Genomic DNA, 14,097 nt, shown 5'->3' with positions numbered 1-14,097 from the left:
CGCCCCCTGCTGGCCTCACTAACACCATCACTATACTGGGGTGTTAGGACCCACACAGACCTCAGGGTGAGCGCCCCCTGCTGGCCTCACTAACACCATCCCTATACTGGGGCGTTAGGACCCACACAGACCACAGGGTGAGCGCCCCCTGCTGGCCTCACTAACACCATCACTATACTCGGGCGTTAGGACCCACACAGACCACAGGCTGAGCGCCCCCTGCTGGCCTCACTAACACCATCACTATACTGGGGCGTTAGGACCCACACAGACCACAGGGTGAGCGCCCCCTGCTGGCCTCACTAACACCATCACTATACTGGGGCGTTAAGACCCACACAGACCACAGGGTGAGCGCCCCCTGCTGGCCTCACTAACACCATCACTATACTGGGGTGTTAGGACCCACACAGACCACAGGGTGAGCGCCCCCTGCTGGCCTCACTAACACCATCCCTATACTGGGGCGTTAAGACCCACACAGACCACAGGGTGAGCGCCCCCTGCTGGCCTCACTAACACCATCACTATACTGGGGTGTTAGGACCCACACAGACCACAGGGTGAGCGCCCCCTGCTGGCCTCACTAACACCATCCCTATACTGGGGCGTTAGGACCCACACAGACCACAGGGTGAGCGCCCCCTGCTGGCCTCACTAACACCATCACTATACTGGGGTGTTAGGACCCACACAGACCACAGGCTGAGTGCCCCCTGCTGGCCTCACTAACACCATCACTATACTGGGGTGTTAGGACCCACACAGACCACAGGGTGAGCGCCCCCTGCTGGCCTCACTAACACCATCCCTATACTGGGGCGTTAGGACCCACACAGACCACAGGGTGAGCGCCCCCTGCTGGCCTCACTAACACCATCACTATACTGGGGTGTTAGGACCCACACAGACCACAGGGTGAGCGCCCCCTGCTGGCCTCACTAACACCATCACTATACTGGGGCGTTAAGACCCACACAGACCACAGGGTGAGCGCCCCCTGCTGGCCTCACTAACACCATCACTATACTGGGGCGTTAAGACCCACACAGACCACAGGGTGAGCGCACCCTGCTGGCCTCACTAACACCATCACTATACTGGGGCGTTAAGACCCACACAGACCACAGGGTGAGCGCACCCTGCTGGCCTCACTAACACCATCACTATACTGGGGTGTTAGGACCCACACAGACCACAGGGTGAGCGCCCCCTGCTGGCCTCACTAACACCATCACTATACTGGGGCGTTAGGACCCACACAGACCACAGGCTGAGTGCCCCCTGCTGGCCTCACTAACACCATCACTATACTGGGGTGTTAGGACCCACACAGACCACAGGGTGAGCGCCCCCTGCTGGCCTCACTAACACCATCACTATACTGGGGCGTTAGGACCCACACAGACCACAGGCTGAGTGCCCCCTGCTGGCCTCACTAACACCATCACTATACTGTGGTGTTAGGACCCACACAGACCACAGGGTGAGCGCCCCCTGCTGGCCTCACTAACACCATCACTATACTGGGGCGTTAGGACCCACACAGACCACAGGCTGAGCACCCCCTGCTGGCCTCACTAACACCATCACTATACTGGGGTGTTAGGACCCACACAGACCACAGGGTGTGCGCCCCCTGCTGGCCTCACTAACACCATCACTATACTGGGGCGTTAAGACCCACACAGACCACAGGGTAAGCGCCCCCTGCTGGCCTCACTAACACCATCACTATACTGGGGCGTTAGGACCCACACAGACCACAGGGTGAGCGCCCCCTGCTAGCCTCACTAACACCATCACTATACTGGGGCATTAGGACCCACACAGACCCCAGGGTGAGCGTCCCCTGCTGGCCTCACTAACACCATCACTATACTGGGGCGTTAGGACCCACACAGACCCCAGGGTGAGCGTCCCCTGCTGGCCTCACTAACACCATCACTATACTGGGGCGTTAGGACCCACACAGACCACAGGGTGAGCGCCCCCTGCTGGCCTCACTAACACCATCACTATACTGGGGCGTTAGGACCCACACAGACCACAGGGTGAGCGCCCCCTGCTGGCCTCACTAACACCATCACTATACTGGGGCGTTAGGACCCACACAGACCACAGGGTGAGCGCCTCCTGCTGGCCTCACTAACACCTCTACCAGCAGCTCCTGGTTTTCCAAGTTGGTCTCCCATCAGGTACTGACCAGGCTCAGCCCTGCTTAGCTTCAGTGGGAAACCAGTCTTGGGCTACAGGGTGATATGGCTGCTGGCCATATTAATGTTAAATGTTAAAAAGATAAACATTTAATATAGCTGAAGATTTATCTCCACTTAGTTTAAATCGGTGGAAAATATTTAGACTGTCATTTGCCTTTGTGGGTCAGATATCAGTAGGCACAGGCGGACGTAGGACATATCGCCAAAACTATTTTTATTTTCAAATAATGTTTGTTTCCTGACACAAATCAATCATTCTTTTGTTTCGATTTTTCAAATATATATTTTTTTCCATTATATTATTGTTTTTATTTCTTATCACTACATATTAAAATTAATTTTGTAATGCATACACAAAACGTGAAACTGCAGTCTAAATTTATATAAGTTTTATAAATATTTGTAGGATATTCAGCATGTTACTCAACCAGTTTTTTTTGTTTTGTTTTGTTTTTTCATGACAGTGTAATACGTTTAAGTGATGTTGAGCAATAACACCTAAAGATCAACTATGAATTGGAGCTTTTGTTTAATTTTGAGAACAGGTGAAATTATTTTGAGGCAAAGGTTTTTTGAATGTATTTTTGTGTTTAATGTTGTGAAAAAAACAGTTGATGTTTTCGAAATATGTGCCTTAGCAATTGTGAAAAACTAAAAATGCATTAAAAGGTTATATAAAGTTATTGATGCTACAAAGTCTAATTAGATTAATAACAAAATGTCTTTGAAACTACTGCTTGAAATGTAACCTATTGTAATTTCAGAGATGTTCAGAGTTAGCCTAGTAATCTGTATTCCCCTAACTCTTGCTGGACCAATCACATCGTGTATAGAGTCGGTAGGCGGAGCCATAATGACGGCCGAGTTGTGTTTGCGTGCTTCTAGTAAACACAGAAACTGGCGAACAGCGGCGGTCTGTCGAATCAGCTTTGACCGTGACTCTGGAAGACTTGAGTTAAGCTTTTCTCGGAGAAAAGAACAAAGAACGGCACTGAAGTCATTCTGAAGAAGGGAAGATGTGTTCAGAGTTTAGCTGAATTACAGTGAATGTTTAATCTGTCAGCTCCGCTTCACCTTTGTTGCTCTGGTTGGTTGTAGCGTTATCCTATCTGGTTAAGCCAGTGGTCAAAATGGATTATTTTAAATTAATTATTTTATTGTATCTGTATCAGCCATGTAGTCAAGGTAACTTCAGTGTATACGTTATATTAACATTAGTTTATCTTGTTAACTAAGTTAGTGTTCTGTTACCCGATTGGATGTGACCACAATGACTGTGACAGTGGTGCCAGGAAAGTACTGCAAGAAAACAAAAGTTTATTTGTGAATTCTCTTTTTATTTAAATTGGCATTAGATGTATGTACTTGCATGATAATTGTTTTGGTACCACTTTTTTTTTTTTTTTTTAAAGTAACTTTGAAATGTATTTGTGTAGATGTGGGAGTGTAACGTTACCGAGTCAACAGAATGTGTTAAAGGGACCATCAAACTAAAGTTAAAATATTTTTAACTACCATACAGCACATTATGTTGCCACCTGAGTAATTAAAGTTTATTTAAATGCTCTTTTAGGATGGACTGTACATTATTATCCAGGCCATTTTGAGAAGTTTAATTCTGAAATGAAGGGAGACTGTTTTAAGTAATCTGAGGAGTCGACCTTTAAACCTAAGAAGTTGAATGTTTTTGTGGAACCCAGTAAATCCCTCCAATCTGAGATGTCCAGTCCTCTCTCCAATTCTAAGGATGAGGGCCCAAATTCTCTTCTCCCAGTGAAATCGAGGATTTTCTTCCCGAAGCCCAGTTCTAGTCCTGAGAAACCTGGGGCTCCCAAGGAATCCTCCACATTTGAGAAGTCTAGCTATCGTTCCTCTGAGAAATTCAGTTCTAATCCTGAGAAACCTACTGTCTCTATAGAACTCCATTCCCCCTTCCCATGTGAAAAAACTAGCTTTCGTCCCTCTGAGAAATCCAGTTTTAAACCTGAGACCTCAAGGTCTCCTCTTCCAATGAGATTAAGTATTTTCTTCTTGAAGCCCAGCTCTAATGCTGAGAAACCTATTGTGTCTACGGAACTCAGCACCTTCCCATCCGAGAAATCTAGCACTCGTTCCTCTGAGAAACAGTTCTATTCCTGAGAAATCTACTGTCCCTATGGAACTCAGTTCCTCCTTCCCATCTGAGAAATCTAGCAATCGTTCCTCTGAGAAACCCAGTTATATTCCTGAGCAATCTACTGTCCCTATGGAACTCAGTTCCTCCTTCCCATCAGAAAAATCTAGAGCTCATCCCTCTGAGATACCCAGTTCTATTCCTGAGAAACCCAGTGCTCCCATGGAGTCTAGTTCTCCTCCTTCTGAGAAACCTAATTGTAATCCTAAAAAACTAATTGTGCCTATGGAACCCAGTCCATCCTCCCTATCCGAGAAATCTAGCCCTTGATCATCTGAAAATATGATTTCTAAATTGGAGATGGCCAGTTCTAATACCACAGCGAAATCCATTGTTATTGATGAACTCAACACATATGTGAAAGTCAGTTCTTTTCCCTCTGAGAAGTCATTGTCCCTTCTGAAAAGTTTGGTTGACTTCAGTTGTGAACCTAAGACACACTCTTCCACCCTGTCTAAAAAGCCAAGCCTTAAACATGGGGAACCCAGTGCTGCTCCTTATGAAAAATCATATCTTGAATCTGATAAGTATTCATCTATAAAATCCAACAACATACCGGAGGAAGCCTCTGGGTAACCTGTGTTTAGATCAAGGCCCTCTGAGGAGTTGAGTTCTCAGAGTAGAAAGTCAATGTTTGTACCTTCTAACAATTCTAGTTTGCATTTTGAATCCAGTTCTCTGTTCTCCAAAACCTCAAGTTATGTTCTCTCTGGGAAACTCAATTTTATATCCAAGTTATTTGGTTCTCTGGGAGTGCTCCACTACTAGAGGAATCCAATTCTCTTCGCTCTCCTTGGGGTTCGAAACTATCTGCAAAATCCAGTTCTTCTCCCTGTTCACCCAAGTGATTCTGGAAGAGCAAACAATGTGTTTGAAAGCCACCATTCCAAAATAAATTAATTATGAAATGATCCAGGTTTATTCAAACAGACCATTAAATATAAACTGAAGAGAGACTGCGTTTCTGTTAATGAGACATAAGCTACTGTAAGCTGCATGACTAATTTTTAAAAGAGTGCAATCTTGATTCAAGCACCTACACAATCTTATTACTAAATGACACCGATTCAGCTATGTCTTTATTAAACCTTAGATGAGTATAATCACAGCAAGCATTCAAATCCATATTGGTGCTGCTGCAGAGCCAGAGAGAGAGAGTTGTCCTGTCCAGGTATGAAACGGCTTCACAAATGGTCTTTTCAATCACTTAATATAATTTCTAAGTTACACTAAATAAAATAAATGTGAAATTTTAAGTAGGAAGCTCAAGTATTGTAATTAACTTAGCTGAACCTCAACCTGCAGCTGAGACGAATGATTGACAGCATGCATTATCAATATAGGAGACTATCAAGTCTTACTATGTATAAACACTTAAAATAAAAATAAATAAATTAGAGTCAAATCAATAACAAAAAATCAGACCAGACAGGTGTGGTGGTGTGGGTCAGTTTAAGGGTAGAGTTAGGGACAGGTGTGGTGGTGCGTCAGTTTAAGGGTAGAGTTAGGGACAGGTGTGGTGGTGTGGGTCAGTTTAAGAGTAGAGTTAGGGACAGGTGTGGTGGTGTGGGTCAGTTTAAGGGTAGAATTAGGGACAGGTGTGGTGGTGTGGGTCAGTTTAAGGGTAGAGTTAGGGACAGGTGTGGTGGTGTGTGTCAGTTTAAGGGTAGAGTTAGGGACAGGTGTGGTGGTGTGGGTCAGTTTAAGGGTAGAGTTAGGGTCAGGTGTGGTGGTGTGGGTCAGTTTAAGGATAGAGTTAGGGACAGGTGTGGTGGTGTGGGTCAGTTTAAGGGTAGGGTTAGGGACAGGTGTGGTGGTGTGGGTCAGTTTAAGGGTAGAGTTAGGGTCAGGTGTGGTGGTGTGGGTCAGTTTAAGGGTAGAGTTAGGGTCAGGTGTGGTGGTGTGGGTCAGTTTAAGGATAGAGTTAGGGACAGGTGTGGTGGTGTGGGTCAGTTTAAAGGTAGAGTTAGGGTCAGGTGTGGTGGTGTGGGTCAGTTTAAGGGTAGAGTTAGGGTCAGGTGTGGTGGTGTGGGTCAGTTTAAAGGTAGAGTTAGGGACAGGTGTGGTGGTGTGGGTCAGTTTAAGGGTAGAGTTAGGGACAGGTGTGGTGGTGTGGGTCAGTTTAAGGGTAAAGTTAGGGTCAGGTGTGGTGGTGTGGGTCAGTTTAAGGGTAGAGTTAGGGTTAGGTGTGGTGGTGTGGGTCAGTTTAAGGGTAGAGTTAGGGACAGGTGTGGTGGTGTGGGTCAGTTTAAGGGTAGAGTTAGGGACAGGTGTGGTGGTGTGGTTCAGTTTAAAGGTAGAGTTAGGGAGAGGTGTGGTGGTGTGGGTCAGTTTAAGGGTAAAGTTAGGGACAGGATTGGTGGTGTGGGTCAGTTTAAGGGTAGAGTTAGGGCCAGGTGTGGTGGTGTGGGTCAGTTAAAGGTAGAGTTAGGGACGGGTGTGGTGGTTTGGGTCAGTTTAAGGGTAGAGTTAGGGACAGGTGTGGTGGTGTGGGTCAGTTTAAGGGTAGGGTTAGGGACAGGTGTGGTGGTGTGGGTCAGTTTAAGAGTAAAGTTAGGGACAGGTGTGGTGGTGTGGGTCAGTTTAAGGGTAGAGTTAGGGTCAGGTGTGGTGGTGTGGGTCAGTTTAAGGGTAGGGTTAGGGACAGGTGTGGTGGTGTGGGTCAGTTTAAGGGTAGAATTAGGGACAGGTGTGGTGGTGTGGGTCAGTTAAAGGGTAGAGTTAGGGACAGGTGTGGGTCAGTTTAAGGGTAGAGTTAGGGTCAGGTGTGGTTGTGTGGGTCAGTTTAAGGGTAGAGTTAGGGACAGGTGTGGTGGTGTGGGTCAGTTTAAGGGTAGGGTTAGGGACAGGTGTGGTGGTGCGGGTCAGTTTAAGGGTAGAGTTAGGGTCAGGTGTGGTGGTGTGGGTCAGTTTAAAGGTAGAGTTAGGGTCAGGTGTGGTGGTGTGGGTCAGTTTAAGGATAGAGTTAGGGTCAGGTGTGGTTAAATTTAAGGTATCAAATGATTAATTTAAATGTTAGTACATTAGTAGTTAAGGTCCCCTAATATACAGTGTGGCCAAATTTAATATAAAGTTTTCAAGCAGTAGGTCTTTTAATGTGATTACAGGATATTCATAAACACGTTTGCATTGCCAAGAACAAATAACAGAATCTAGATTTTGCAACTCAATAATAATAATTTGGAAATTCACATCAGTAAGGCCACATAAAATGTAATTTCTCAAAAACACCACAAGCTATGAAACACATGGAAACAAAAGAAGAGACAGGACTAAGCTTTTAAATTGCTTGATACATGTATAATCTGCATTTTAATAGCAAAAACAAGCAGAAGTTCAGAAGCACATATAGTATGATCAATCTGAAAATATTAACCAGTTACTGGTTAAATTTGGTTACAGCCGGCCAGCCTGTGTGGAACCGGATCCAGTCAAAATAATGTGCCACTTTAGTGTAGACACCTGGATAATTGGGTTCGCCACATTTATCACCCCAGCTCACGATTCCCCACACATACGACAGGCCAGAAGCATCTTTACACACCAATGGCCCTCCGGAGTCGCCCTGACACGAGTCCACCTTCCCCTCCAGGTCACCTGACACAGAGCACAACCAATGAGAGCACAGGAACAGGTGAACGAAGAGTCACTAAGTACATGGTACTGTCCCATTATTTAAACGAACGCTTAAACATTAATTACAGTAGTGCATGCCTATTGTACACTCACTCACTCACTCACACACACTGTTGCACACATACCTGCACACTCCATTCCAGGGAGGAAACGGTCATTGTAATAATTCTTGCAGTCACCGATAATCGTCACATTTGCCCATTTTAGAATCGCTGCTGACTTTCCGGCTTCAAACAAACAGACATAGATACATTAAAACCCCAACTGTAACCCTGCCGCAGTAAATGAAATCAATCTAAAAGCCTGTTCCCACCAATAACAATATCAGCGTTCACACTGGCGGATGATATCATTCTGTTTATTATAAGCATGAGCTGCAGTTTTGTCGTCTTTAGCTTAAAAACTAAAGGTCATTAAAGTAGGATAGATTCTGATCTCTGGCAGTCAATGTTTTTATTGTTCATCATCTAGGGGGAAAAAATTATTTGAGTGATATCCTTCCTCCTCCATTATTGTTAGAATTGTAGTGTGGACTCTGATATTCTTTTATATTTGGAATCACGTTTGTTAAATATGGCAGCTTAGAGCCGAACCTCTGTCGCGGCCCCAGCCGGAGATGGTGCAGGTGTCGTTGGGCTGGAACTGTTGGGTGGACCAAGGCACGCAGACGGCTCGGACCGCGGGGTTTTCTTTCATGCATATGTCCGAAAGTTTCAGCTTCTCTAGCTGCACCAAAGCGATGTCATTGACGTAGGTTTGTGGGTTATATTCATGGTGGATAATGATGTTCTTCACTGGGATGCTGTCTGTCGTCGACTGCTTACGATGCTTCATCCAGAGAGAGAACTTGATTCGGTAGGACTTTGGTTTGGGCCTAGAGACACAAATGCACAACTGTTTCTCAGTAGTTGTTCAGGTTGATCAAAACGTTTCCCGATGGGTTATACCTGACGCAGTGGGCAGCGGTCAAAACCCAGCAGCCGCCCAGATACACCCCTCCACAGTGGATCGAGCCTTCCTCCTGTATGGCCACCTGCCACTGTATCTGAGTCTGCAGGGGCAAATATCACACACAGGTCATTTCAAAACAAAGAGGCATTTTAAATTTCAGTTTGTGCTGCCTAGTGAAATTTAGAAAGTTAACTAGTTAACTGAGGTTTGAGAGCAGGGCCACACCTCAACCAGTCACCATACTTCTCAAAAACCTTCTTAAATCGGGTTACTCCTTACAGTACTGTTTGTCTTGATCTCTCAAAGTCCACTCACTTTGGATTCAGAGATACAGATTAACTCAATTTAATTCCACCCTATTGAGGATCACCTAAATCACAGCCATACTTCCCAACACTTGCGTTTTCGTTGTGCACATTCCTCAGCCCCACAAGTATTCTCGTCCAAAACCATCTCAAAAAAACTCTCCAACTCTTACTCATTCCCAGGCTCCCTCTTCTCAACGTTTAGGACCATTGAACCCGAGATCGCCATACTCTTAGAAGACGTGGAATCTGGCTTCCTCATTTTCCTCAAAAGCTGCTTCTCCAGGACTCAATTCCTGATTACTCTCCTAGCAACTCCTGCTGCTGCCACACGTCTACCACATCCACCAAAACTTGGTAAAAAATGGTAAATGGAAAGCATTTTCATAGTGCTTTCACCAGAACCATGGCCACCAAAGTGCTTTACATATTCATACACCATCAAAACTTCTGTCATAACAAACGCCGAGCCTACATTGCTTCCAGCAACTCTCCTTCACCCGTGACATCATGAGACATTCTCCTCCACAACAGCTTCAGACAGCAGCACCCCTAGTGGCATCCAAGCTGTATTTCACATGTCAAGTCAAGTCAATTTTATTTATATAGCGCTTTTTACAATGCAGATTGTTTCAAAGCAGCTTCACAGTGTTGACAGGAAAATAATGGAAAGAAAAATTTGATTCGGCTGTACAGCCACTCCTTTCAATTGTCATAGAGTGACAATGTGGGCAGATCAGTCATTTAGTTGATATAGTTAATTTAGTTTACTAATTAGATTAATTAGGATATTTTAGTTAGAAATTTGAGTCCCCAACTGTGCAACCCAAGCCAAAGGCGACAGGAACCTGGGTGTGCTCTTTGATACCAATCTCTCATTTGAAAGCCAAATTTCTAGCATCTGTAAAACTGCATTCTTCCATCTTAAAAAAAGATCTAAATCACAGCACATGCTTTCAATGAAAAATGCTGAACAGTTCATGAGCTCAAGGCTAGATTATTGTAATGCTCTACTGGGTGGTTGCCCTGCTCGCTTAATAAACAAACTCCAGCTGGTCCAAAACGCAGCAGCTAGAGTTCTTACTAGAACCAGGAAGTATGATCATATTAGTCCAGATCGGTCAACACTGCACTGGCTCCCTATTAAACCGCATTCATTTTAAAATCTTGCTTATTACTCAAAGCACTAAATGGTTTAGCTCCAGTACTTAAGCGAGCTCTTAACACATTATACTCCATCCCGTCTATTGCGGTCTCTAAACTCTGGCCAGTTGATAATACCTAGAATATCTAAATCAACTGCAGGCGGTCGATCATTTTCCTATTTAGCACCTAAGTTCTTCCTAGCATTCTCCGGGAAGCAGACACACTCTTTCAGTTTAAATCTAGACTAAAAACACATCTCTTCACTATAGCATACACATAAAACACTCAATTAAATGATTGTTAGGCTGCATTAACTAGGTCAGCCAGAACCAGGAACACTTCCCAGTCAAGCGGATCCGGACCATATCCGGATCAGATGGTGGACAAGCACTCGCTCCATCTGATCTTCTCTAATAATTACATAATTCTTTTCTTCTCTGCGCTCACAACTTGCTCAGAAATCCTACTCACATACCTCCTTTCATCCCAGCATCCATTCCTTTACCCCTGCTTTAACCATTCGCAGCCATACAACTCTCGTTTATTCTATTTCTCAAACAGCTAAACAAATAGTTATACTCTAAAAATTTAAAACATACAATCTACTCGACTTTTCACATGAGCTTGCATCTGAGGACTGAAGCATTTATACGAATGGAAGTCAATTGAATGAAAAGTGTAGTGTGACCGCCCCCTAATTCTTCAGTCCAGAGACCTTATCCAGTGCCCCAGGAAATTCTACCTAATGCAGGTCAATCTGGACTGGAATAGATTCATTTCTATTTCAATCATACTCGTTTTCCTCCTCCCTGCTCCACCCCATGCCAAACCTCCGCCAACAGCCTACTTAAACTACAGACACGCCAGCTTCAGCAGTTCATCACCCATCCCCCTGTCTCAGCTACTCTCACAAATTAGTCGCCGTTCACAGTAATACGGCTCCAGTTTACTGATATTTCTCAAACAGCTAACACTTCAGTCCAGACAACCTCATCCAACCTTCCAGGGATTTATACTTCACTTGAGCAAATCTGGACTCCTTCAACCTCCATTTCTGTTTTTCAACTGGTCTATACTTGAAAGAGATTAATAACCGACTTGTCTTCTTGCCACGGCATTCCAAGCATTAATAGCATCATCCCAGCTCCAGACTTCTCCATGCAATATGCTACCATCGACCATGTCATCAAACTCATTTGCCTGGTAGTTTACAACTGTATATTTCTATTTCTTATACATCTGTTGATTATTACTTTTGGTTAGGGCTGTCTGACTGGAATAGATTGGAAAAGGAGAGCAGTGTGCTTCGCTTCTTTCTGCTTTTGGTAGCAGAGAGTGTAAAGAAGCGGACTCAAGAAAGGGGAGGCCCTGTGGGGAAAAAGGTAACGTCCCCTACAGGAGCCGTCTTGGACTGACTTGTAAGGTCCAGGAGACATTGCGAACCTGCTCCATCTTTTCCATCTCAGATAGGAGTGCCCGAATTTAGAATCAGGCAGGTAGGAATCTGAAAAAAGGTTTTTTTATTTTATTATTCTCTTTACAACTGTTTCTATTTTTATTTTTACACATTGTATTCTTTTTCTTATGCATATGTTATCCCTATTTTAATTAATTTCTATGTGTGGCGGGGGGGGGGGCGTGGTTTAGCGAGGTCTGCAGCGGGAGAGAGAATCAGTACCACCGCGCACATGCACTTGCTGCTGCACAAGATGGGGCCCCAGGACGATCCAGAGGCGTTCCTGGAGCAGTTTATCGCTCGACTACCCAAGAAGACGGCAGATCTGGCGGAGGACCACATGGTGGCGTGCACAGGGGTCGGCGAACCCCTGCCCTCTAACTCTCTCTCTGCCTCCTCTCTCTCGCCCTGTCCCTCTCCCTAGGTCCCGTCCACTCGGCCCTCCTCGTGTCCCGCCTGGGGCCGGGGCGGGATGGGCCAAGGGCACTTCGGGAATCCCAGGAGATAGTGCTTCCGTTTCTCCGCTCTCTCTCTCCGCCAATTCTCTAATCCACTCCCTGCCACTGGGGCGGCGGCTAGGTCTGGGCTGGCCTGATGGCGTTGCGGGGACCCGGAGCATTTTGTAGACAGGTGTCCCATGATGGAGGTAAGGATGATGATCCGGGTCCCGGACGTCCCCCAGGTCACCCCCGGTCAGGCTGGTGAGTATCAAATACCTGTGAGTATCAAGGGGGGTACGTATCCGGCCTTGGTGGATTCAGGATGTAACCAAACCTTAATCCATCAAAGCCTGATTCAACCGGGGGCATTGGATTCAAGCCGCGTGGTTAAGGTGCGGTGCATACACGGGGATATGGTGGAGTATCCGGTTGTCCCAATTATTATTCAATTCCGGGGGAAAAAGCACAGTGTAGAGGTGGCGGTTAGTCCCCACCTCCGGCATCCGATAATTTTGGGAACGAATTGGCCCGTGTTTACGGTTTTATTGGGGGCGTTATGTGTGGATGCATCTTGGGGAAATAAGGCCTGAAAGGAGACTGGTACAGGTGGGAGAAACTAAGCCAGGACCGCTAGGTTCTGCTTTAGAGGAACCAAACGAGATCGGGAGACACATTCTCTCGGAGCGTGATGACTTTCCTCTGGAGCAGTCTCAGGATGAGACATTAAAACATGTGTTTCGACAGGTCCGATCAATCGATGGCCATGCTCTCCAACCTGCCCTCCCGCTCACCTATCCGTATTTTGCCATTTTAAAAGACTGGTTGTATCGAGTGACCCAAGACGCTCGGACAAAAGTGAATACAACCCAATTGTTAATTCCAAAGAGCCACAGGGAAATGCTTTTCCATGCCGCTCATTCTAATCCTATGGCTGGCCATTTGGGACAGGCAGCAACACTGAATCGCCTCATGACCCGTTTCTTTTGGCCGGGCATTCATGACAACGTGTGCAGGTGGTGCACGTTGTGTCCGGAATGTAAGTTGGTGAACCCACCAGCCACCCCAAAAGCGCCTTTGCGCCCTCTTCCCTTAATGCAGGTCCGCTTCGAAAGAATTGGTATGGACCTCATTGGGCCATTAGAGCGATCGGCACGAGGACATCGCTTTGCGTTAGTCATAGATGATTATGCAACACGATATCCTGAAGCAGTGGCTCTCTGCAACATTTCCGCTAAAAGTGTTGCAGATGCCCTGTTTCGTCTCATCTCCCGGGTGGGGGTTCCAAAAGAAATCCTCACTGATCAGGGCACGGCGTTTATGTCACGTACGCTACGTGAACTGTACGGATTGTTGGGCATTAAATCGATTCGAACTAGCGTCTATCACCCACAAACTGACGGCCTCGTCGAACGGTTTAATCGCACACTTAAATCCATGATCCGTAAGTTCATTCATGAAGACGCCGAAAATTAGGATAGGTGGCTAGAGCCCTTGTTATTCGCTGTGCGAGAGGTTCCACAAGCCTCCACGAGGATTTCCCCATTCAAGCTTCTCTATGGACGCCAGCCCGGAGGGGTGCTGGATGTCCTGAGAGAAACTTGGGAGGAGGGACCATCTCAGGGCAAAAACGAAATTCAATATGTGCTGGACTTGCCAGCTGTATAACAGGGGAACTAGACTACGCAAATTTGCACCGGGAGAGAAAGTACTTGTATTACTCCCAATGTTGAGCTCTAAATTGATGGCTAAGTGGCAGGGACCGTTTGAGGTC

General features: G+C 46.0%; 1 protein-coding gene across 1 annotated transcript in view; it reads right to left on the bottom strand.

Annotated features, from left to right (window-relative positions):
- Positions 1-7,670: 7,670 nt before the first annotated feature.
- cfi (complement factor I) overlaps positions 7,671-14,097 on the bottom strand; it is a 41,171-nt gene continuing 34,744 nt past the window's right edge. The window contains exons 9-12 of the mRNA XM_067445371.1: positions 8,976-9,079; positions 8,622-8,902; positions 8,154-8,255; positions 7,671-7,989 (exon numbers count right to left, since the gene is read on the bottom strand). Coding sequence (XP_067301472.1) covers positions 7,772-7,989; positions 8,154-8,255; positions 8,622-8,902; positions 8,976-9,079 — 705 coding nt within the window. The 3' untranslated portion in view covers positions 7,671-7,771. The remainder of the gene's footprint in view (positions 7,990-8,153; positions 8,256-8,621; positions 8,903-8,975; positions 9,080-14,097) is intronic.

The sequence above is a fragment of the Pseudorasbora parva genome, chromosome 6, assembly GCF_024679245.1.
Source record: "Pseudorasbora parva isolate DD20220531a chromosome 6, ASM2467924v1, whole genome shotgun sequence".
Taxonomy (NCBI): Eukaryota; Metazoa; Chordata; class Actinopteri; order Cypriniformes; family Gobionidae; genus Pseudorasbora; species Pseudorasbora parva.
The sequence above is the reverse complement of the archived record's forward strand: the minus strand, read 5'-3'. Positions and strand labels throughout refer to the sequence as shown.